This window comes from Ornithodoros turicata, chromosome 7 (assembly GCF_037126465.1).
Source record: "Ornithodoros turicata isolate Travis chromosome 7, ASM3712646v1, whole genome shotgun sequence".
Lineage (NCBI taxonomy): Eukaryota > Metazoa > Arthropoda > Arachnida > Ixodida > Argasidae > Ornithodoros > Ornithodoros turicata.
Genome location: NC_088207.1, coordinates 29,402,299 through 29,427,347, shown reverse-complemented (window position 1 = coordinate 29,427,347; position 25,049 = coordinate 29,402,299). Strand labels below are relative to the sequence as shown.

At 47.7% G+C, this 25,049-nt stretch overlaps 3 protein-coding genes and 1 long non-coding RNA gene across 4 annotated transcripts; 1 reads left to right on the top strand and 3 right to left on the bottom strand.

Moving 5' to 3' along the window:
* Positions 1–5,979: 5,979 nt before the first annotated feature.
* On the bottom strand, positions 5,980–7,242 carry LOC135400555 (presenilin-1-like). The gene has a single exon (XM_064632391.1). It carries the CDS (start codon positions 7,240–7,242, stop codon positions 5,980–5,982), a length of 1,263 nt encoding a protein of 420 aa, XP_064488461.1.
* A 700-nt stretch (positions 7,243–7,942) lies between these two features.
* Positions 7,943–8,587, top strand: LOC135400554 (globin-like). Its single transcript, XM_064632390.1, has one exon. It carries the CDS (start codon positions 7,943–7,945, stop codon positions 8,585–8,587), a length of 645 nt encoding a protein of 214 aa, XP_064488460.1.
* A 6,092-nt stretch (positions 8,588–14,679) lies between these two features.
* Positions 14,680–15,652, bottom strand: LOC135399769 (uncharacterized). The gene is made up of 2 exons (XR_010424410.1): positions 15,542–15,652; positions 14,680–15,469 (listed from the first exon to the last, which is right to left on the bottom strand). It is a non-coding gene; the product is annotated as an uncharacterized LOC135399769 (long non-coding RNA).
* An 8,493-nt stretch (positions 15,653–24,145) lies between these two features.
* Positions 24,146–24,640, bottom strand: LOC135400553 (globin-like). The gene has a single exon (XM_064632389.1). The coding sequence runs from the start codon at positions 24,638–24,640 to the stop codon at positions 24,146–24,148; it is 495 nt and encodes a 164-aa protein (XP_064488459.1).
* Between the last annotated feature and the right edge of the window lie 409 nt (positions 24,641–25,049).

The following is a 25,049-nucleotide window of genomic DNA, read 5'->3' as shown; positions in this document are numbered from 1 at the left end:
TGTGTATGCCGCGATAGACGCAGACGCCGTGGACTTCATGGGTGTGAGTGGACCTCACGACATAGATTTTGGCCATCGGGTACAAGTCAAAGCAGGCGTGCAAGCGAGGTTGTGCGATGCGTCGAAAGTGTCGCTACCCCACCATGCAAGCGCATTTATGAGAAACCAACCTCTGGGTCTGCTGCCATAGGCTTCCTGGTAACGCAGAATAGCGGGCACGGCGTGGCTTTTTCTTTTTTCATTTGTTTCTTCTCTTTTTTTTTCTTTTTTTTTTGTGGGCCACCGCTTTACTATCCCCCTCGGAACGTGTCCCGACCCTCAGTTTGGAAACCACTTGATTTCTATTAGAGATGTCACGAACTTTTTACGAACCTGAGGTTCGCTGTGGAACCTGGTGGTTCGCAAGGGTTCGACGAACCTTCGAACTTCAGTCGTGTTCGCAGAGGCCCGCAAAAGTTCGCAGATTTGGCCTTTGTCGTGAAAAGTTGTAATATCTGTGGCTAATATATTTCTTCAAATTGAAGCGTCTCAGGGCCTGAATTTTCGAACTGTTCGGGTGAAATCCGGACAGGTGTCACGCCTACCAGTCAGTACAGGTCCCGACAAAAGTTTACGGAACACTGGAGTGGTGTATGTAGTCATCTGAGCGACACGGTTGCAGCAAACAGGAGCAGATAGACTTGCAAACAAGTGACCTGGTACTCGACGCACCTCTCAGTAAGTGTATCCACTCCGGTTCGCCGCTAGGGTGTCGCTGAGATCACGTCGCTCTGGTGTTCCGTAAACTTTTGTCGGGATCTGTACAAGTTCACGATGAAACGACCGCAGCACGGAGAGGGGCCGAGAAAGAACTCACCATGCACCCAGGCGCTCAGTAACAAGTACGGAAATTTTATTGAAAACAACAGTTCTTATAATCACATGAAGTGTAATCGAGATTGTAATAATGCACCCGCGTCTATTAAACCTACCCCTTACATCGTCTGTCTGCGTCTGCTTCGGAATAGTTTGGAAGGAAGTCGGAGTCGCATGTTATGAAAACAAGCGGCGCATAGGAAAATACGGTTGTTGCCCGGCGGCATCTCAGTAGTGCCAGCAGGTGGCTCGCATAATATTTTTCCTTTTCAGGTTTCCAATCCACCTTGCTAGTGTAACAACAATAATAAATATATAGCACGCAGAAAAATATAGAACTTAATAATCTAAACATACCACAAGTACTTGGCGGCTTTTCGAATCATGAAACATATGCTTCCGGTAAGGAGATCGTAGTGGTTATAAGGTGCGCATATATAACACCGCATATGCGCTGTCGAAGTCGAATTTCTGCGGGCGTTCTCGGATTTTCCGAAGAAAAGTTCGTATTTCACAAACTTTTGCGAATTCGAACCTCGAGAGGTTGGTGACATCTCTAACTTGTATTGTTTCGTGCCCCAGTCTTTAACTTCTGACATGCAAATATTCTCATACCGCCGCTTTGCTTAGTTGCTTATTGCAAATGGTTAAAGGATTCCTATGTTTCATGAAGCTCTTTAATTTTCATTCCCTTTCTTTGCAGGTTGCGAAAAATCCCGTGGGTGTGATCGAGAGCCTCGTAGGTTGAGGAGCCTAGTGCAGCCCACACTAATCTCCTTCATACAATTGCATGAGCCTCATAGTAAATGTCTTCTGTTTTGTTGTTTTCTTTGTTTGTTTGTTTTCCTTGTACATGCGGGAGCAGCGTCTCATGCACTGTAGAAACGGCAGCGATGTTTGAAAGATGAGTCGTAACTGATTAAAATTGCTCTTTCTTCACGAATTACAGTTTTGGAAAAATAAATTTCATTCCAAGTACTCAGTTGCAGCGTGTTTCAGGAAGCTTCTGGGGTAAATCCCTCCAACGCCAACAAGGCAAGACCTGTGCCCACAGAAGTGCTGGTACCCTTCTAGCCCGTCTAGCCCTGGTACGCTGGCGCAACTAATAAAGTAGCATAAACGTAGGCGAGCTGGTGGATGAAATTCATCGTAGAAAAAGCCTGAGCTTAGGCGAGAGAAAGACAGAAACGACTACACGACACAAGCACTGTGATATCTTCCGAGAAAGCCAAACGGAAGGCGGATTCAAATCTCGACAACGGGGAACGACGACGTGAATGAGCACGTGCCATGGATGGTGATGGTGATGATGAAAGGGCTCGCCGTGGTCGGCCTCACAGAGGTGGGCAACATCACGACTGACACCCTCGGGGAATGTGCGTCCTGGGCCGACTTCAAAGGGAACTGCGCCGGAACGTGGCGCGGATAATCGTATCGCCGATTCCTCGCTGGCCAATCGCCCTGTGTGGCTTGTGGCCACTGTGCTTAGTGGTGGAGGAGGAAGAAGAAGATTCCTCGCTTCGCTTAGCCCGCCATACTTCGCTCTCTGCCAAGCCAGCAACGCAATCAGCCAAGTCAACTTCAAGTAGTCGACCAGTTAGCATGTATCACGTCGGCATTCTGAAGGGGGATATCAGCATTATCACTTTCGGATTCCTTCCGAGGAGGGCTGCCTCGATCGGTAACGCTTCACACAGTGCTGGCTGGAAAACCTATATTTCACCCGTCTGGTCTGTCTTTGCGTCTCCCACGGCCGAGCCGAGTCCTCATGCAAGACGGGAAGGAGTGCTAGAGAGACATAGTTATATTTAAAGGAGCACAGAAGGCACTTGGAACATATATATATTTTTTTTTACCGCGTCATATGAGCATACTACCTTCAGGAATCATCACGCGAAATATTTCCGTTGCAAAGTGCGAATTTACTGAGGAATTTCCTTTGGAAGACGTAGCGGCCTCGCCCAGCCGCTCCTCTCGTCTCGTGACGTCAAGTGGCAGAAGACTCTTCATTGGCCACCGCAAATCATCTGCTAGCGAGGGCGACCAATCGAGACGCGAGAAGAGCGGGGCGAAATGCGACTGCAAAAAGAAAAAAGGAAAGAAGGCTCCGCATTGACGAGGCGTACGACGTTGCAGATTGGCAGCCGAGGAAAGCGGGTTTTCTCACTCGCGAGATTCAAAGCACTCTTGCGCTCCAGGATTACGCACTAGTAGTTTTTGTGCGAATGTGTGTGCCAGGGCTTGTAATCATAATTTCTAGTTGTCCTGACATATTTGTTCTCGAGTTTCTCCGTGCTCCTTTAAAGTTCGTGCGCTCCAAGCCGTTTTGGTAGGCCCCCACAGGAGCTCGTGGCAAATCAGGAGGAGATGAAAGACAAAAGAACCTCATATGGTAGAAGTCGGGGTCTTGGTCACGCCCCGGCCGGTGGATTCTTACAACACTGGGACCTTCCCGCACGTAGGGACGTGAAGTCTGAATGATGCTACGTTTACACTACGTCAGTGAACGCCGCAAATGTAGCTAACGACGGAGATGCCGGTGAACTTGTCACGTTCACACAGCAATCCCGTGAATCCCGCTGACGCCGCGAAGGTACCGAAAGCCGCAGCGCGAAAGTAGAGATTGCTTGTACTTCTGACGGGCGTAGACAACCAACATGGCGGATGTGTAACCAGGTCCACGAAAGTCTAATCAAGACTCTAAGGTAGCGCTAAATGCTGTACGGCAGCAAACGCAAGAGGAGCGGAAACGTAGATATGAAGACCGCATCATAGCAGCTGCTGAAAGAGGACGAGCAAGTAAGTGTGTCGACTGTGTTGTGACGTGTGTGTGCGTGTGTGTGTGTGTGTGGGGGGGGGGGGTGTTGCGCGTCGTCTGCTCCTCGAAGCGGGCGTCGCTTTACAGGTTGCTGTATAAAACGCAATAAATACGTATTTGGCAATTGTTATTCTGATTTGTTATTGTTATTTACGTATTACACGTGTGGAGCTTGAGTACAGTTCGAGAAATGAAACGGATCAGTTTTTGTAGCGGAGTACGGTGGTGCTGTGTAGCGGAGTGGTGTAGTGGAGGAGGAGGAGGAGGAGTGTCGTTGGGAGGAACCCGAGAGGTCTGCCTGCCTGATTAGGCGGCGTGTTTCTCGGGAGGGGAAAGGTGGTGGAGAGGAGGAGAGGGTGAAGTGGAAGACCGAAGCGGAATCCGCTCGGGGGGAGGATAGCTGCGTCCATGGGCCGACTTCAGGGGAACTGTGCCGGCATACGCCTATTACACATCTGAGGGAAACCCAGGAAAAACCCCAGACGGCACAGCCGGCCCGCGGATTCGAACCGTGGACCTCCCAGTCTCCAAGCGCACGCGTTACCGCTGCGCCACCGGAGCTGGTAAAGTGGTGCCAGTAGTGCCGGCATTCCCGGCATTCGGAACACAGTGTGAACGAGAGGGCCGCGAATGCCGTAAAAGCGTTGAATGAGTTCCCCGCGTTCGCAGCTTTGTAGTAGTGTGATGTAGTGTGGACGTAGCATGACATTTATCTAATTTAGGAACATTTATTTCATTTAGTGTGCTCTCCGTCACGGACGTGGGAAGATGTATGCCCTTAGACAAACTGTCATCGCTCTTCGACGAGAAAGCGGTGGCATCTTTATCGGAAATTAGACGGATGAGATCAGTAGACTTGCTAAGTGCACGTTCGAAATGAAATTAATCGAAGAAAACGCCTCAGCTTGGGAGACATGAAATAGACATGCAAACATAGAACGCTCAGCTCAGTTCAGTTCCAGTTCAGTTCAGTTCAGCTCTGTTTGTTTGTATTTATAGTCCTCCGTGTCGACCAAGCTCAGGTTTTTTCTTCGATGGATTTCGTCCACCAGCTCGTACGTCTATACGCTATTTATCACGTCAGCTACGGGACTATGAGGTCATCATGAATGTGAATAAGATGCTGGAAAAGAAGGTTATTTAAAGGGACCATGAAACGATATTTGACAAGACTACAAACATTTTTAATTAGTTCCCCTGTAATAAAGTATTCACTCTGTGAAATATGAAGTTGAAAATCGTACAAATAGTGAAAATATTCTATATTTACCACAGGCGTGAACGGCGGCTGCTACGGCCCGCCCCCGAGGCGAACTGGCCGTGACATCATACACAGAACATGTTGCCGATTCGCGGACGGGCTTTTGCGAGCAAAGTGCAAAATTTTCAAACAAGCTTGCATACTTCATCATGAAATATGTTTTAATTTGACTTGGAGACAAGATTGTAACTAACCGTTGGCACAGAATCCTACGAGAAATGTAATATAGCCGTTGACTGTCAGCATGGTTACCGGATCACTTTTTCCCCTTTGAACTTCTTCGTCGTCGGAACATACCTTCGTCGGTGACATTTTACGAGGTGCTGCGTACCGAACGATCCATAGACGCTGTGTGTGTCGCATAACCTCTTCCTGCATTGCTGATAATTTGCCTTTCGCCATATTTTAAGTGATTTTGACGGGAGATATACAACGCCGTTGTTGTCCAATCCGAAACCATGCACCCACGTGGTCCGGCGGGTTGTGTCCTCCTCGTCGTTCACAGTTGGCTGAGAGGATTGGATGGCGATGACGTAAGCCCACTTCGAAGGCATATATCCAGCGGTCACGCCCTGTTATTCTTGTCTGACAACTGCGCCCCCGTTGTACTGAATACAGTTAAAAGTCGATGTGTGTACGACAGTGATGGATCATGCGAACGGTTTCCTGCAGAGTACTCGGAATTCTCGAAAATCATTTCATGGTCCCTTTAAGTGATTACCCGCTTACTTGTGGGTCCATCAAATATGTCAAGGCAACAACAAATCTTTAGTGCTGGTGAGAAGCAGTAGCAAGAAAGCATGACATTCTGCTGAGAACCAAAGACGTTCTCCCCTTCCAGGTCATAATATCAATGCTCTTTTGAAGCCTCAACATGTCGCTTTTAGCCCTTGATCGATCCGTTGCACTCCTCTTGAGTAATCACACTACGACTGCGCTTCGTGCGTGCATTATGCTCATTGAACGTTCTCAACAGCAGCATTAGTATCAGTGTCCAAGAGAGGGTCTTGCAAAGTTTATTACTACGCTACTAAGTATAGGACAGTCAGACGTGAACTTGCCATTCCATAAGCTCTACGTTAAAATCATGCATCGCGTCAGAAAAACTAGCGAAGACGAGACCTAAACCTAAAGAGAAAGGGAGCGCCGGAAGAGCTTTCTGAACTCCAACCAGCATCATGAGTGTTAAGCACATGCCCATAATTACGGCAACCATGCAAGTAGCTATTATAACCAGGTCGCTACCGAGAGAAACCTTGCCTACAAGCACGCTGTAAAAGACGAAGTCCCCCAACCCCATTTTAATTCCTTCACTTTCTTCCTCGCTCTCAGACTCTTCCTTATTGTCGTCCTTATCTACAACTTCCCGATGCTTAGCAGCTGGAACTCGTACGATTTGTGGCTTCTCTTGTCGCCTCGGTGGACCACGTTCCCATTGTGGCTGAAGCAGTTGCATTGGATATTGCATGGCGTGCTCTCCAGGGTAATGCATCGGAGGAAGCTGCGGTTGCTTTGATAAAGACGGTAGTGATGCCCTTCTGCTACCTTCGGGGACTCTCCTCACGCTCGTGATAACAGTCATGACGAGCGTAGCGAAGACTAGACCAGGTTGCAGGCCTTCCTTCCTTTCCTTCGCTGTCTCAACCAGGATCTTCAGCGGCCCAGCAGCACAGAGCACGGCAACCATGTCCCAGATAGGAATAATGGCGAGAATGACCCACAGCGTTGCTGGTGGGACTGCTGATAAGAGTAGGATAGCCATAAATGCTGACTCAACTATCAAATACGCTTGCTGGAGCACGAGCGGTCCCTTGCGGTGGATAACGATTAGTCCCGTAGCCACGAAGTTCCACGTGACAAAAGCAGTTGTGATGTTGTCAATGGGTACGTTGAAGTACTTGAAAACTGACCAAATAAAAATTGTTGAAGAAATTAGCAGGATGAAGCAGGACCCGAGGATAACCCAAACGCATATAATAGCGTAGCACTGGTAGTAGAAGAGGGCGACCATAATGCAAGTCATCATTGCGACTACAACGATGAAGAGGAAAGCATTGCTGAAAGAATTGATAGTGCGTTGGCTCTCGGTGACGTTATACTCTGGGAACGGCGTGTATTGTAGTTGAGGTGGTGGCTCGTCTCCACTGGCTTCGATAGCAACGGCCGTAGTGTACACGATGGTTGCGACCAGTGACATACAGCAGGTGACGCCAATTATTAAGGACACAACGTGCCAAAGGACTTTCTCTGTGGCATCCCAGAAGTCCTCTGCCTCCTCAGGAGAAAGCGGAAGGTCCCCTTCCCTCATAGACGTTACCTTCCCGTTTGAAAACACTTACTCTAAGATGGTGTTCTAGGAATTGCACAGAGAGGTACGCTGACAATCCGAAGAAGGGTACTAAGAAATGCAGTGGCGGCAATACAGATATTTGCCATCTTCTTCCTCTTGCAAATGAAAGATTCCTCGCTACCTCGCGTCATTCAGCATTAAGCACCGGAGTTCCTGTATTTACTTATGTTTAGTGAAGTGTGTCGCTCAGTTTCCGAGTGATCTTTTGTATTTCCAAACAAGAAAGCAAAAAAACTTGACAAGTGACAATACGAATTACAGTTACCACGTCGCAAGTGTAAAGACAAAGAGGAAGAGGCTACCTCTCGTGATATCATCCAGCATTCTTCGCCTTTGGGATACGTGCCACTTCCTCTTTGCACTCTCTCTCTCTCTCTCTCTTACAGCAGTTTTTGAGCAGTTCTTAGATTCCTCGGTCCATCTTCGCCTGGACCACTCTCTGATTGGTTCACTCGTTTTTCTGGAACACAATTCTACCACAGCAGGTAAAGCATCACTCATCATAAGCGGGCTCTATATAAGGATGTGTGTCCTATGTTCTCAGCGTACCTTTGACGGGGTCTTCCTGCTTTCGCCGACCTGTACACCGCATCACGAGAACCGGGAACCATCACCGCCGCGCCTTGCCGTTGTCCCAGCTATCTGCCTGTCCACTCCCATGGGCGGCATATTGGGAACCATCAGCAACCACAACTCTGGAAACCGTCGCACAAAAATGTCCACGAGAGAGCGACAGGCAGTGCAGAAAACCTGGGCTCGCTTCTGCAAGGACACCAACAACAGCGTCACTCTGTTCATCGAGTTGTTCATGAGGCACCCAGAATACAAGTCATTATTCCAGTACTTCAACGAAGTGCCGTCTTCAGAATTATCTGCGCAACCGCAGTTTGTCGCCCACGCAATGGCCGTAGAGTACCAGATGACTGCCATGATTCATTCTTTAGACGATGGCACGCTTCTGGAAACCCTCATGCGCAAGAACGCCTACGTCCACGCGCGACACAGAAGAGTACTTCCGAACCACTTTGTGAATTTCACTCAGGTGATAAAGTGGATGCTCCATCAGAAAATTGGTGACATGATGAGCCTGGACGCAATTAACGGTTGGGAGAAGTTCTCTCAGATGCTCACAAGCGTCACAAAGGACACCTTTCAGGCACCTGTGGAAGAAGCAAATCGCAGGCGTTCGATCGGGGCGTCCACTATACGTACCTCAATGTCGCAAGCAGAACCTGTACGCACCGCAACTAATATTACGCACAGTGAGAATTTGGAATCACAGAATTCAGCGAGAATCACCTGAAAATTGACTGCCGTACGCAGTTGCTGCCGCTAGCGGCGTATTGCGCCGCGTAAATACGAACTGTATTGAGAGCTTGCCACGAGGAGAGAAACTGACTTGGAACCTTACGTACATATGTATATTAGAGATCAAAGCGTATTGTGGAAATAAAAACCCTTAACTGCAGTGCTTCCTTCTTACCTTAGCCCATTTTGCATAGCCGAATGCGTGATGTTTTGCGCGTTAACAGTTCTGTATTGGAATTTGGAACGTGGTATACGTGGGACTGTTGTTGCCCTGAATGCTGATCACGCATACACACACACACACACACATACGCACGCACATTCACATCACATCTCATTCGAGGCTCAATTCTTAGGTCAGTTCCATTCCGGTTCGTGCTCGTGTGTCACCAAAACTTGCCGGCAGAACCTCTGTGATGTCACACGATCTCTCGAATAAAATGGGGAGAGAATATGGGAACTTAACGCCGGTCTCGTGTAGATCATGTCGAAGTAATAATGATGGTGATGGAATTAGGATATTAGTCCTCGGAGGGGTCCAGCGGAAGTTGTGGTTCCTTACAGATCATCTAGCCTGTCTGGCGAAACTAGCAAGTTTCTGTGATCATATTCTGCTACACCGAGAACTGCGAAATTCTCTACGAGGCGTCATGCCGCCCTTAATGTGTTCTCCACACCTTTGCACTCATATCTCTAATCGGACAAGAATGCTGTATATTCTTTCGCCTGCGAAAATGTATGATCGTATGTATTTGACCGTTATTCGCCAGCGACGAAGCCGAGGCGTATGCGCTTGTGATGTTTTGAAGAAGAGGAAGGACACCTATTACTGGGATATCTTCGAAACAAGAAACACTGGCAAATCGCCCTGTGTGGCTTGTGGCCACCGTGCGTACTGATGGAAGAAGTAGAAGAAGTCTGGGTGACGAGAGCTCGATGCCTGGCGCTACCATTAAATTTTTACCTTCACCGTGCTGAGCGGTCTTTGTCCCCTGTTTGCTCCCATTGTTGCCAGGATGAAACAACTGAACACTATTTGCTAATCTGTTCTCCTTTTGGCCAATTACGCCAGAGGTATATTTGGACCCCTTTGCGTTTGTTAGGAGCCCCACTCTCATTGGCGTCAGTGCTGTCTCTCGGAGCATCCCACACTGCGCTCTGGGGTTTTTCCTGGGTTTTCCTCAGACGCTTTCAGACATATGTCGGCACAGTTCCCTTAGAAGTCGGCCCAGGACGCACATTTCCCCAGGGCGTGAGTCGTGACGTTGCCCACATACGTGAGGCCGACAACGGCAAGCCCTATCACCACCACCACCACCACCACCACCACCACACTGCGCTCTGTCATAGGGCTGTGGTAGCGGGTCTTGTATCGTACATGGTGCTCTCCAACCGCTTCTATGCACTTTCTTCCTACTCTCATACACTTTCACGTACACGCACATTCCTACATTCATACTTTGGCCCATGCATAGTCGTCATACGCATATTCCTACATACATGCATACCCACTTGTTCATGCCGTAGTCACCATACGTCATATATATGTCATTACGTGCGTCTGACCTGGCCTTACTCCCCACCACTACCACACAGACATAGTTTGTCGTTTTTTGTCCTGGCCATCTCCCTTAGTGGCTCACGGCCATCATCTCATTGGTAGCAGAAGAAGAAGACACTGCTCTGCCAGTACTGCTAGTCGCCCTTTGCGGCTAGCGGCCACTGCCCTCCTGGCTGAAGAAGAAGAAGACATCGACGCGCCCAGCGAACATCGTTATTCTGGACAACGCCTCTTCTATAAACTTATAGAGGAGGCGTTGTTCTGGAACACCTGGAACGCGCGCGGATCACTTCAAGTGCGTATGTGTGACTCTGGAAGGAGAACTTCACGATATAACATGCTTAGGACCAACCACTGCAGAGAATGGCACCGCTGTTACCCAGTTATGTACCTTTTGAATCGCGCGCTAACCTCTGGTAGCTCTATATCCTCAGTATCCCTGCCAATTATCATTAATTTGAGTAATTTTGGCATGCTCTTCACACTGGTGGGGTAAAAAAAGTGACCTTCATTTGGCTAATTTCCAAGTTCAATTCAGAAACATTTACATAATTCAACTTACGTTACATGACATTCACATCAGGTGGTGGCGAAAACTTAGTGAGAACAAATGCCGTTTACTGGAAGACCCTGTACCATCATCAGTAGAGTCCAGCATGACCCGCGGGTGACGTTTTTAAAAATTAGCGAAGGCGTTAGGGAGGTAAACATTGCATAGAAGTGGAAGCAGGTTATATACTCAATATAAAAATGTACAAATTATAAAATTCAGTGTTTTTTTTTTTTTTTAATATGCATTTCAACAACCCCATTTGATCCACTTTCAGCGCGGGATAAACACGGGAATGCTAAGCCTAACGGACGCGAAACTTGCCATCTTGTAAGAGGTGTGGTTGTTGAATTGGGCTAAATTACCTGACTTTAGTGAGGTTAGTCTGGGTTAGGGCCTACAGATTGGGGGGTGTCTAGGGGGAGGCGCCGCACCCCCCCCCCCCCCCCCAGGCTCGCACTAGGCGGTGCGGGCGTCGAGACTGTGCGTCAGGTTAGATCAGAAGGTCCTCAGCAAAGTTGGCGGATCGCCTTCAAGAAACGAGCGATAAAACTTAATTTTTATACGTTTCACGCAATATACGAGGGTCATTCCTGTTTAATTTGGTTACTAATTAGCTCCTCTTTCATGTAAAATCGTTTGATTTTTGTATTTATTCTTTTTTCTTTAAAAAAAGCCAGTGGTCCCGATACGGAACTACGTCCGTGAAGTTTTGGGTCCAAGTTTTCTATATTGTTCGGTTAGCTGGTCTGGTGCGGGTGTCACTGTTGACTCCGGAGCGGGTAGTGGGTCAGACGCGGGTTAGACATTAAATGAAAACACGTCCATGCAACGCCGAAACTGAAACGTGGAGTCGTCGGAGGCGAAGACGTCGCGGAGTTACGTACTCATGCATACACATACCTCATTTTGTCTACAGTGTCCGTTCCATCTCACCGCATATGGCAAATCGGATGCGGGTCGATAACTTCCGACCTGCGCTGGACTCTACTTATCAGCGCACGAGAAATCAGCACGTCTTTTTGTGATGCTATAACCTCAATGATAACGTCACAAGAAAGGCGTACACCCCCCCCCCCCTCCTCCTCCCCATTTTTAACAACTCGGGAGTGACTCGGGTCCTTCGAAATGACGGTTGCATAGGTGCGTGTTCTGTACCTCGAGGATGTGACTTATGTTACTGCTCGTTGCGCGGCATTGGCTTCTACTCATATTTCTACAGGACGCTTATTCCTACTCCCTACCACCCGGTTGTGGAACTTCACCGCATAACACGCCTCCAGTCACGACATCACTCTGAATGACATCGTTCTCTCCCGTAATTTGTTGGAAAACTGGAGGCATACGCCTTTTTTGGGACACCTTATGCGGTTATATTAACTGGCGCAGAAAGGCGTATGCCCTGTTGTTTTGACAAATCAGGAGTAATTGTGATATTCTGTAAAATAGTTGGCCTTCAGTGTGTTATGCAGTCGACACTCTTAAAGCAGAACTTCACCACATTGTCCACTCATAGCAAACCATCATTCCGAATGATATCATTCTGTGTATTGTTTTTTTTTTTTTTTTTTTTTTTTTTTCAAAATGGGAGGAGGCGCCTATCTGGGACACATTATGCATGTCCCAGATAGGCGCCTCCCCCTGTTTTGAACAAATCAGGACACAGAATGATATCATTCGGGATGATGGTTGGCTAGGAGCGTGCTATGTAGTGAAGTTTTGTGTCATTAGAGTATGTTGAAGCATGTACATCAATGCATACCGGAAGGGAAAGAGCTGAAACACTGGTAGAGCCAACGACGAAATAGGACTGCGAATAGAAGGCGGACGCGCAAGCACAGTGGCTGGGACTGTTTTCACTCACGAAAAAAAAAACGAAAATGAAAACGAACCAGCTGCGAAGCAAACATTTGGATTTGTTTTGGGTCATATGAAGCTCGTTATATACTTGCCCGCATCTCACATTTGAATCCATGTAGGACTCCGCCAACATGGGACAAAGTGAAAAGTTTCGCCTTGAGTCCGTTGCACGTCAAGTGTCAGTAACATTGTTTTAATCAAAAACGTGTTCCCCATTCTACCAACCCGATATTAATATCACAAAGCTATAACCAGATGCGAAAACAAACGTGGCAGTTGATCTAACCTGACTACATAAATGCAGATTATAAGGGTACACGCTGCAGAATGGACAACATCTTGGAACGCCTCGGTGACCACAACCCAAGTGACCGACGCACGAGACTGACCCTGAAAGAAAGACGGGCGGTGCAGGAGGACACATGGGAACGGTTCTCCAGGGAAAGCAGCAACAGCGTCACGTTCTTCGTGGAGCTCTTTAGCCAGTACCCGGAATACGGGACGTTTTTCAATGAATTCACAGACCAATCACCTTCGGAACTGTTCCTGATTCATTCACTGGACAACGTGACGCTTCTGGAAGCTCTCATACTCAAGAATGCCAACACCCGCGCTCGGCACCGGGGGCTTTTTTCCCGTCCCCTTCATTCATTTCACTCAGGTGATGAAATGCACTCTTCACCAAAAAATCGGTGACATGATGGGCTTGGACGCCATTAACGGTTGGGAGGAGTTCTCCACATTCCTCACGTGCATCACGAAAGATGACGGAGGCACGGGAGCATCACCACGGAGCTACATGTCCAGCCCATCCGAGAACACAACGCGGGTTCAGGCTTTACTGCCGACCCCGCAAATTTAATCATATTTCGCACAATGCTTTGGACATTTTTAAAAAGTGTGCTCTATAGCGCTACCGATAACTTCTCCAGTTCTAGTATGTGCAGGTGTACGTACGTGTTTACGCAATGCCCCTGCATCGTGAGACTTAGCGTTTACTGGGGCATACGTAAGGTGCCCCGGGAAACAGGTCTGTGTACCCTGCTGCTTTGTCACGTAGATCACACAAAAGGCAGTAAGGCGACTCTTCGTAGCATACGGTAATTACATAGTTGTGGACACAGCCGTTCACAGAGAGCTTGATCATTAGAAGGACCATAACTCGAAGCGCGTCATATGATATCATGGCTGAATTCCGTCCAGCCGATGCGATCTTGATACGAAGTCGTTGCACACTGTAGAGATGCAGACGGGACGATAGTCAACAAGAACAGCAGTTTTTGTCGGGTTTGTTGTTGCTCAGACAAAAGACGCGAACAAACGACGCAGTGCTAGCCGATAGGATGTTTCAAACAATTTCTTTCGCGGTTGCACTGTAGATGTGAACGAGTCCAGTAGAGCTACATTTTTCTCACGAACTGAGACGTCGTGTTATGAAATAAACTACATTTGAATAGGACTGAACTGCCCATAGAGTGCGAGCAAGTGAGAGTTATGTGAGCGTGCAAGAGCAGTCTAACTTGTGGACGCCGATTTTGAGCTCCGAATTTGCTCGCAACTCCCCTGTGTCAGCATGATTAACCGGAGTGGTAGCCGCGCCATGACCATGCAACTCATGCGTTTCGCATGAGGTCCGGTCTAGACCACCTTTTCCGTGCAGAGCGTGGCTTGCTTCGCTGTACTTCGTCGCCATGACAATGGTCACGCGCCGCGTCCGTGACGCATGCAAATGCAACAGTGTGAACTAGTCATTATAACGAGGAAGTCCTTCAAGGGAGTCGTTCCCACATATGCCCCCATGCGAATTTCCCCCGATATAGCCGCAACATCGACCATCGATATGCATATTCTCGGCCATTCCACGAGAAAGTAACACTCAAATCACACAAGTGACATCCCCACCAAATATGCTAATGGCAAAACAACAAACCGCTTACTTTGCGGAAGTTCTGCCGCGTCTTGTTTTAAGCATATAGGTACGCATACAGCAAACACCATCGCTTCTGTCGTCTGGTACGGAATGTCTTGTGGCTGAGGCAGAGGATATTCCCCGTGGTAGAAACCGAAAAGACGTGTCGTTGATCTTACCTTGCGAGATACTGAACCAGACAGGGAACGTGTTTCAGATTTTTTACAGCGAAATCCATCAGCAATCAATCAATATATTAGATATCACAAGCTACCACTGTTGATGTCTGTAAAGCAAACTCGCAACAATAACATTGGAATAGCTTTACCAACATCAACTGGATCAGCATGAACAATCTGAGGACCTCCAATAAAATCTCGTGGACAGCACCTCATGCGTCGTTGCTTATAACATACGCCGAGGAAAACTGTTTGAGTTCATTGTCTTTTTAAGGCATGCTTGTCTTTATGATGAGGGCTATCGGCAGCCTTGGTATACACCTCTTGCGTAATGTTTACCACAAGTTGCAGGAACTTATCCCAACCACTCGTAGCATCGGGCGTCATACTGGTGCCCATCTTCTGGCGCAGCACAGACTTCATCACCTCGGTAAAGGAGCTGATATGCTTGGAAAGGACGCCTGGTCGTCGTACGTGGTGAGTGGCGTTCTTCCGTACCAGCTCTTCGAACAGATCTGCATCGTCCAAGGCATCTACCATCGCAGTTATTTGGTACAAAACGGCAATAGTATGGCAAAGGAATTGGGGGTTGCTGAACAGCGAAGTGACAGACTGCTCGGAGAAACTTTTGAAGAGCAGCTTGCATTCAGGATACCATGTGAACAGTTCGATAAACAGCTCGATACCGTTCTCTCTACGTTTGCAGAACCGCTGCCACGTCGTCTGTACCGCTAATTTCTCAGCCAGAGTCATCCCTGTGCGAGGATGAGGTGCGTTGATTTTCGCACGGCTGAGGGCGGTGCCCATGAACTGGTCGTCTAATGAAAGAGAGAGTGGGCACGACATAATGTCAAACAATTGGTAGGATACTGTAATTACGTCGACCCTACCTGATGCGACAATGTGTTCCAGAATAACGATGAGCACGCCACTACGAAACGTCTCACGCTTGACCGGGTCAAGCATAAGAACATCCCACGTAACTCGAACGTCGTCGTCGTCGTCTGTGCCACTATAGAGCCACTAGTTGTTGTTGTAGTGCCACTAGTGGGTGCGTTTTCTTATTCAACTCTGGCAACTCCGAGTTACTTGAGCCGGCGAAAATTAACCAGAGTAGCAAGGGGGGGGGGATTTATTGGCAGAAAAAAAAAAAGAAACAGGAAAGGAGTAACTTCTCTACTCTGCTCTGAAGAATGGTAACCGTCGTTATGACGTCACACACAAGCTAGCAGACGACGATGCGTCGTCTGCTACCAGCCGTCCTATTGACAGACAAGGTGTTCCATCTCGAAATGTAGGACTGGTTAAAAACTGTCGAACGCTTTCAAAATCTGCTAGAGTGGACGCACCTGCGGTAAGTTGTTAAACAGACAGTATGCCACAACTCCGCCATTTTGAGCGCAGAATAACTCTAGCCGTTCGAAAATTACGGTCAAACGTGGCTACTCTGGAGTCACGTGATGATAAAGGCTCTGACGTCGTTTCCCAACCCCCTGGCTGCTCGGGTTGAATAATTCTTCTTCTCCTTCTTCTTCTCATTGATAATGGCCATCAACCACAAGGGAGATTGGTCAGGGCTATGAAGTTAACTACCTGTACTATGACATGACGATGACAATCTGGGCATTTCAGAAAGGAGTGAAACTTGCCGCCTTGTCTGAGCAGGCATACCTCACTCCTCTTCCTTAGAACATCATTCCCCCATCACCACAATGTGGGCAGAGAATGTGACGGTTGAAGGACGGAGGAAGTGAATGAAAGCTACTTAAGTTCACTTGTTTTGGTTTTATGGCACGAGTGCAACTATTGCCCAAAGAGTGTCATCAAACTGTGTGTCTTTCTTCATTGTCGTGTTCCTGAGAATGAATCATTTAGTACGCTATGGAGTTCGGGCCGAGAAGTGGTACACAGCTCTAGACCAAGACTGACATCGAAATTCCATGATAAGCATGAAAGTACCGGAGTCGAATGTGCGATTTTATTACATATTACAAGCCATAGCCCTTTTTTGCATTGCCGAATGCAGGTTTTGTGCGTTAACAGTTCTGTTCTTTATTGCAATTTGGAACGTGGTGTATGTGGGACTGTTGTCGCCCTGAATGCTGAATCCACTATTATTCGAGGCTCAATTCTCTAGATCAGTCCCAATTCGGTTTGTGCTCTTGTGTCACCAAAACTTTAGCTGCAGTCAGAGCATTGGGGATTCCCTTCTCTGTGATGTCACACGATCTGTCGGGTGAAATGCGGCTATGGAATATGGGAAAGAGTTGAGTAGTAGCCTGAAATCATACCGCCGGTCCCGCCGAACATGTGGAAATAACAATGATGGTGAAGATCCTGCATTAGGGTGTTAGTCCTCGGAGGGGTTCAGCGGAGGTTGTGGTTCCTTATATTCGTAGATCATCTAGCCTGTATGGCGAAACTAGCAAGTTCCCATGATCGACAGAAGTGATCCCACGATCCTTCTGCTACACCGCTAACTGCGAAATTCTCTACGAGGTGTCATGCCGCCCTTAACGCGTGCTCCATGCCTTTGCGCTCATATCTGTAATCAGACAAGAATGCCGTACATTTTTCCTCTGCGAAAATGACTATAAAACGCCATTTTATTTACAATGTATTTGACCATTAGTGCCCAGCGACGAAGCCGAGGCGTATGCGCGCGTGATACCTTTCAGTGTTGTACCTTTTGAAGAAGAGGAAGAATAGGCATATTCCTGGGATATCTTCGAAACAAGACACTGACACGCCCAGCGAACATCGTTATTCTGGAACACCTGGATCACGCGCAGATCACTTCAAGTGCTGTAAGTCTTCGCGTATGTGTGACTCTAGAAGGAGAACTTCACGATGTAACATGCTTAGGACCAACCACCGCAGAGAATGACACCGCTGTTACTCTTTATACTTATCAGTACAGTCCTGCATGACCCGCGGGTGACCCGCACATTACTACAGTTTCGGGTTAAAGTTTTTGGTATTGTGCGGGTAGCGGGTCGGGTGCGGGTGTCACTCTTGACTCTAGACCGAGTAGCGGGTCAGATGCGGGTTAGACATTAAAGGAAAACACATCCAATTTCGAAACCGAAGTGGAGTCGTCCGACGCGAGGACGTCGCGGAGTTATTTTCGCGCCGCGAAGTAACTATGCCTATCAGCGAGCTGCAGTTAGAAATGTGGCCACATGAGAAAAGTGGTTCACATACCACACACATACCTCATCTCACTATACGCTCTTAGAAATGAACATCACCGCATAGCACGCTCTTGCACGCTCAGGCAACCATCATCTCGAATGATATCGTTATCTGCCCCGATTCGTTGAAAACGGAAGGCGTACGCCTTTTTGTGTGTGCGTGTGACACTTATGTTGTCCATAACTGTCACAAAAAAAGACGTTCGCCTCCCATTTTCAACAGTCTCGCGACGTAAACCCCCAATTATTATTTTCAACAAATCAGGGCAGATAACGATACGAAATAATGGTTGGCTAAGAGCGTGCTATGCGGTGAAGTTCACCCCTAAGAGTGTAGGTCTATACAGTGTCAGTTCCATCTCGACGCGGGTGGCAAGTCGGGTGCGGGTCGAGAAATTCCGGGTCGAAATCATCGGCTTCCGTGCATTAGAATAGGGCGGTTATGGCAGTGCATGGTATTGCATGGTGGTCTCAGGAGAGTTATGTGCAGGTATCGCTATAGGGGCACTACCGATGAGCATCCATTGGACATGATTTGAATTTCTGCACCGATAGCTCCCCTAGCGGTACCTGAACACAACTCGCCTGCGTCCGCAATTTTGCCCTATTCTGATGCATGGAGGCCGTCATTTTCATCGCTCTGTTTATTTGTTAAAGCTGAGTATGGCTTCCACGATTTTTCTGTAGATTTCACACGCATAAATGCGCCACCGTGCGCCACCGGAAGTTCGCCAGTTAAGTAGACAACAAGCTAAGTGCGCAAATGCCTGCTAGGTTTCAGTGTCTTCGCACACACTGTAGCTGACAGTATCTTTCACAAGCAGCGAACACAAAGGATGAGCACCAGAAACAGACTACGCTTTCAACCACCAGGTTTGTTACAGTAATCGTCCTCGTCCTTTGTGTTCGCTGCATGTGTAGGATCGTGTACCAACATGCCCATCTATTAACAAGTTGCCAGTATCTCACATTTGAATCTATGTAGGACTCCGCCAACATGGGACAAAGTGTAAAGTTTCGCGTACAGTGCGTTGCATGTCAAATGCCTGCAAAGCCATCGCCACACTTAAAGGGACAGTCTGGACCGCAGATGTGATGTAAATAGGCCTCATCAAATGATTCCTTATATCTTTTCGAGCCACCATGCAAAATATTTCGTTTATATTCGGCTCCGAGAATCTGTAATGCAATTTTCAACTTGCATCTTGCACTTGCATTTCTATTTTAATTTCCTTCTTCTTCTTCTGTTTTTTCTTTTTATAGCAGCAATGTAATATGTGTAATAATATGTTGTAGCATGTAGTTCTGTCCTTTGTAATGCTGAATGTAATTTTTACGTGTAATAATGTTTCCCCGCACGCTTATTTTATACATCACTGATTATTTATAAGGACCGATTTACAGGGCCTGCCCTCTCGGTCCTTTATTTGCTCATATATACGTTTTTGATGTTTTCAATAAACTATTGAACTTGAACTTGAACATCTTTTGCCCCCGACTGAAAGCCGCCCTTGGACATCCGTGATGCCAGGAGCGTTCTCTTCCGGCCTCTGAGGCGTCTGCTCGGTTCCTCTCGGCGGGCTTTGTGTTCTTTGTGCGTCGCCGTTCTTGATTTCCGTACTTTCAATACGCGTGGCATTCCCGCTTTTTATTAACAGTGCCTGGTTTGTGCATGTGTGACGGTATTGTTGAGCGATGACGCATAGGTGTTCCTTAGTGCATCGTGAGAACAAGAAGGAAAACACAACGTGCGTGTCATTTTTCGGGTTTGCGGAGACCGAATCCCCAAAACAGTTAGGGTAGCCGTAGTATTCACCGTACTGGATAAAAGCTCGGTGCAGAATCGATGCCTTTTGAAGACACAAGTAAGTGTTAAGTTTCAACCCCGTTCTCGTCACCGATTTTGCCTACACAGCATAAACATTTGTCAGGCGCGTCTCTGAGTTACAGCACTAACACCTGCATGGAAAACGTTACAAGATACATAGTTAGGAATAACATAAGTTATTAAACGAATTGCCAGTCCCAAGTGTGTCAAGTCTCACCTAAAAGTCTCACTTTGCACCTCAAACAAGGGCTGAGTATTGTTGTGTGGTCTTGCACAATTGTGACGTCGGGAACAACAGTGACGTCACTGAGAAACCGAAATCGGATGTGGGTTAACCGCAGGATATAATTCATTTTCGCTAAAACGGGAAAGCTTTCACCCTTTCAATTTGGCGTGGTTGATATACATGTGGAGCACAATCGAGCACCAGCGTCACCAAGCGGCCAACCTTCGACGGTGTGTTCGAGACATGTGGACATGTGGATCATTGCTCAGAGGCGCCGCCTCTCGACGGTGGCTCGGCAATGGCTCGATATGCTCTCACCTTCTGAGGTTTTGTTTGTGTGCCCTCGACCAACGGGCGCTTCGGCCACGAACGACTGCGAATGCGAAAATGCGCGCTTATCCCATGCCGCCTTTCTACCTACCAGCTCCGGTGGCGCAGCGGTAACGCGTGCGCTTGGAGACTGTGAGGTCCGCGGTTCGAATCCGCGGGCCGGCTGTGCCGTCTGAGGTTTTTTCTGGGTTTCCCTCAGATGTGTAATAGGCGTATGCCGGCACAGTTCCCCTGAAGTCGGCCCATGGACGCAGCTATCCTCCCCGCGAGCGGATTCCGCTCGGTCTTTCACTTCACCCTCTCCTCCTCTCCACCACCTTTCCCTTTCCGAGAAACATGCCGCCTAATCAGGCAGGCAGACCTCTCGGGTCCCTCCCAACGACTCCTCCTCCTCCTCCTCGCCTTTCTACCTTGCCGCGACAAAAGGAATAAATAAGCGTTGTGAATGTGCTATGGGTTTGATTTCATTTTATGAACATTTTTTGAGACGAACGTAAACAACGAAAAAGAAACTTCAGCTCTGTCCGTTATCACCGCTTCCGGAACTTCCTTCCTTGGTGCTGAAGGCATATCTAGTGACGTAGGCTCTAGGCTCATTTTCAGTTTTTGATTTATTTTCCGCATGGGGCAAGTGCGCATTCTTTCCCAATGTCCCTTCTCAGTCGCAGCCGCCGCGCGCGCCGGGAACGAAGTGGGTGAAACATACGGGAATTCGAAGCCACCGTAGAAAGGAGGCGCTTGATTATCTAGCGTCTCGAACCCAGTGCCGACGCCTGGCGGCGCTGACGCCTCTGGGGCCACGCGATCCCGCCTTACCGTTAAGTGTGGCGACGGCTTTGCCACTGTTTTCATACGTTAGCATTATGAGTGTCACATGTGTGCGTGTGATATGGTGAAGCCTCATAGAGGCAGAGGTATATTTGGGTATGCAAAGGGGATATGAGGGTAAATGTAAATGAAGGCGAATGATATGAAATTGAAGTAGTTGAAGGTAAGAGTAAGAGATAAGGGTAATTAAAGGTAATTAAAGCGGGAGAGTTGAGTTAAAGGTAATGAATGTAAGATGTGTGCAATGGGCAATCGGAAGTCACGTTTAGGCCGGAAGAGGGTACCCAGAAGTCAAGTATGGAATAGAAAAGGCGCTTAATGCTGACGCATTTCAATCGCATTTACCGCGAACGCCACTGAATTTATAATTAAACACTCGTTCCCCATTGTAATAGCCCGACATTAATATCGCAAAGCCAGAAACCAGCTGCGAAAACTATAGTGTTTTCGGTCCTTGTATCAGCGCCAGTTGATCTAACCTGACTACATGAATGCAGACCATAAGAGTCCATGCTGAAGAATGGGCAGCATCTTGGAACGCCTCGGTGACTACAACCCAAGAGACCGCCGCACAAGACTTACCCTGAGGGAAAGACAGGCGGTGCAGGACACATGGGAACGCTTCTCCAGGGACAGCATCAACAGCATCACTCTCTTCGTAGAGCTCTTTACCCGGTACCCGGAATACAGGACGTTTTTCAAAGAAGTGACAGACCTATCAACTTCGGAACTGTACCTAAGCCCATATATGCATGCCCACGCTCTGACCGTGAGGTACCAACTGACGGCCATGATTCATTCACTGGACAACGCGACGCTTCTGGAAGCTCTCATACGCAAGAATGCTAACATCCACGCTCGGCACCGAGGGGTTTTTCCCGTCCACTTCATTCATTTCACCCAGATGATGAAATGCACTCTTCATAACAAAATCGGTGACATGATGGGCTTGGATGCCATTAACGGTTGGGAGAAGTTCTTCATATTCCTCACGTGGATCACGAAAGATATGTATGACGGAGGTACGGGGACATCACCACGGAGCCGCGTGTCCAGCCCCTCCGAGGACACAACGCGGGTTCAGGCATTACCGCCGACCCCGCAAATTCAGTAATCATATTTTGCACAGTGCTTTGCACATTTTAAAAAGTCTGCTCTATAGCGCTGCCGATAACTTCTCCAGTTTTAGTATGTGCAGGTGTACGTTCGTGTTTACGCAATGTCCAGTCATTATTAAAGGCGCCCTAGCATCCTGAGACATAGCTTTTACTGTGGTTTACGTAATGTTACCCGGGAAAAAGCTCTGTGCTTTCTGGTCTTTGTCACATAGAGTTCACAAAAAGCAGCAAAGGAGCTCGCTGCTCCTCGTGAATGGTATACGGTGACTAGTCGTAGCCGTTCACAGAGAGACCTTTGCCATTGAAAGGAGCATAACTCGAAGCGTGTCATATGACGTCACGGCTGAAGCATATTCCTCGGCACACTGTAGTGACGCACATTAGATAGTCAACGAGAAGAGCAGTTTTTGTCGTGTTCGCCATTGCTCAGACAAGAGACACGGACAAACGACAGGTCTCGCCGACAGGATATTCCTTTTCGCGGTTTGCAGTTCCGCTGTATATGTCGTTCATCTCATTAATGATCGAACTGTCCCGTAGAGTCCTGCTAGTGTTCCTCAGTGACGCATTCAAATGCAACAGTGTGAACCAGGCATTATACACTGTAAATATTTTCACACCTTTAAAGGTGTAAAATTGGTGTATTTTACACCTTAGGGCTTGAAAATTTAGGGTGTAACTATGGTGGATTACACCCTTTTATGAGACACTGTCAGGAGGGTGTGATCAGGGTGCAACAAAGGGTGTATTTGGAGGTGGGACAGGCTCCATTACAGAGGCTAAATGTATTTCTGTTCCTGTGCAGTGTTGTAGTGCTTGTGGTACTCAAAACTTAAGCTTGTGATAAAAGTTGTGATATAAAGACCAAATGCCCAGTTACTCAACATTTGGTACAGTGTCATATAACCCCTCAAGGTTAGAGGACTATGTGATAAAGCTGTATTAAGTGATACGTTTGAATACCTTCATGCGTACGTAATGTAGGATATGTATGCTGCATGGCCTAATGTCAACCTAATAAAAGCATAACTATTCAGTTCCCGTGATTGTGCCTGATATGTATGACGCCCGCATATATCCCCATCAATCACCTCTAACATGTGTGTGCTGTGCAACATGTGTCTGCAATGTCGTATTTTTGCTTCACAGGGGGTACAGCTGAGTAGTATACCTTGAAAGTATTACAAGTTCAGTGTCAGAAAAGTATATTCTTGGCCTTTTAAAGAATATTTTGCATGGCTGTGATCGAAGAGTGATGCCAAGATAGCCACAATGACACTCCAAAGTACCAAGCATGTGGCTTCTGTAAAAACTAGAAACACTATACTTTCGCAGTGAAGCTGTAATAATTTCCAGCTACCTCTTCTATGGTTCGCAGGTTACATTACACCCTTCCACACAATTACACCCTTGATTTCTTGAGGGTGTTCCGTTACACCTTAAAAGGTGTGCGCCATGCACATGTTCTTTAGCGGGAGCGGTTCCCACACACACATGCTCCCACGCGTTTTCCTCTATCTGATATAGCTGCCACATCCCCGATGCATAATCTCGACCATTCCATGAGACAGTAACAGTCTACACACACAAGAAAAAAAAAACTGCTTACGGGGCGGAAGTTCTGCTGCGTCTTGTTTTGAGCATTCGTACGCATATAGCAGACACCATCTGTCGTCTGCTTCTCATCATCCAATATCTTGTGGCTGAGCCGCAGGATATTCCCCATGATTAAAATAAATCTTCTAAAATAAGGTTCTAGATACTGAACCAGACGGGGAATGTGTTTCAGATTTTTACTGCGAAATGCATCAGCAATCAGTATATGAGATATCGTGACAAGCTACCCCTGTTGATGCCTTTGTGAAGCAAACTGGCAACAATAACATCGTAAGATTTCCGTTGATGGGAACTGGGCGACACCACCTCATGCGTCGCTGCTTATAACATACGGCTAGGAAAGCTGTTTGAGTTCATTCCCTTTTTAGGTCATGCTTAGCTCTATGATGAGGGCTGTCGGCAGCCTTGGTATACACATCTTGCGTAATGTTCACCACAAGTTGCAAGAACTTATCCCAGCCACTCGTAGCGTCGGGCGTCATACTGGTGCCCATCTTCTGGCGCAGCACAGACTTCAACACCTGGGTAAAGGAGCTGATATGCTTGGCATGGACGCCTGGTCGTCGAACGTGCTGGGTGGCGTTCTTCCGTACCAGCTCTTCGAACAGATCTGCATCGTCCAAGGCATCTACCATGGCAGTTATTTGGTACAAAACGGCAATAGTATGGCCAACCAATTGGGGGTCGCTGAACAGCGAAGTGACAGACTGCTCGGCGAAACTTTTGAAGAGCAGCTTGCATTCAGGATACCATGTGAACAGTTCGATAAACAGTTCGATACCGTTGTCTTTGTGTTGGTAGAACCGCGGCCACGTCGTCTGTACCGCAGTTATCTCAGCCAGAGTCATCCCTGTGCGAGGATGGGGTGCGTTGATTTTCGCACTGCTGAGGGCGGTGCCCATGAACTGGTCGTCTAATGAAAGAGAGAGTGGGCATGACATAAGGTCGGACGGTTGCTGGATACTGTAATAAAGTTTGATTCCCTACCTGATACAACAGTGTGTTCCAGAATAACGATGTACACGCCTCTACAAACGTTCCAGACTCGAGGAGGACAAAGAATAAGAAGGTACCATGTAAGTCGAATGTCTTCGTCGTCGTCGTCGTGTCACTATGGTAGACTAGTGCCACGTTGTCGTCAAACGTCCTTCTTCGTCGTCGTATTTCTGAGAGCTATTTAGCACTCCATAGTTCGGGCCGAGAAGTGGTATATCGGTGGTGCATGGTGGCGGCGGTACATAGTGGTACAGCAAGACT

Excerpts from the sequence above, each read along its gene's own strand:
- LOC135400554 (XM_064632390.1), top strand. The coding sequence starts at position 7,943 with ATGGGCGGCATATTGGGAACCATCAGCAACCACAACTCTGGAAACCGT.
- LOC135400555 (XM_064632391.1), bottom strand. The coding sequence starts at position 7,242 with ATGAGGGAAGGGGACCTTCCGCTTTCTCCTGAGGAGGCAGAGGACTTC.
- LOC135400553 (XM_064632389.1), bottom strand. The coding sequence starts at position 24,640 with ATGACTCTGGCTGAGATAACTGCGGTACAGACGACGTGGCCGCGGTTC.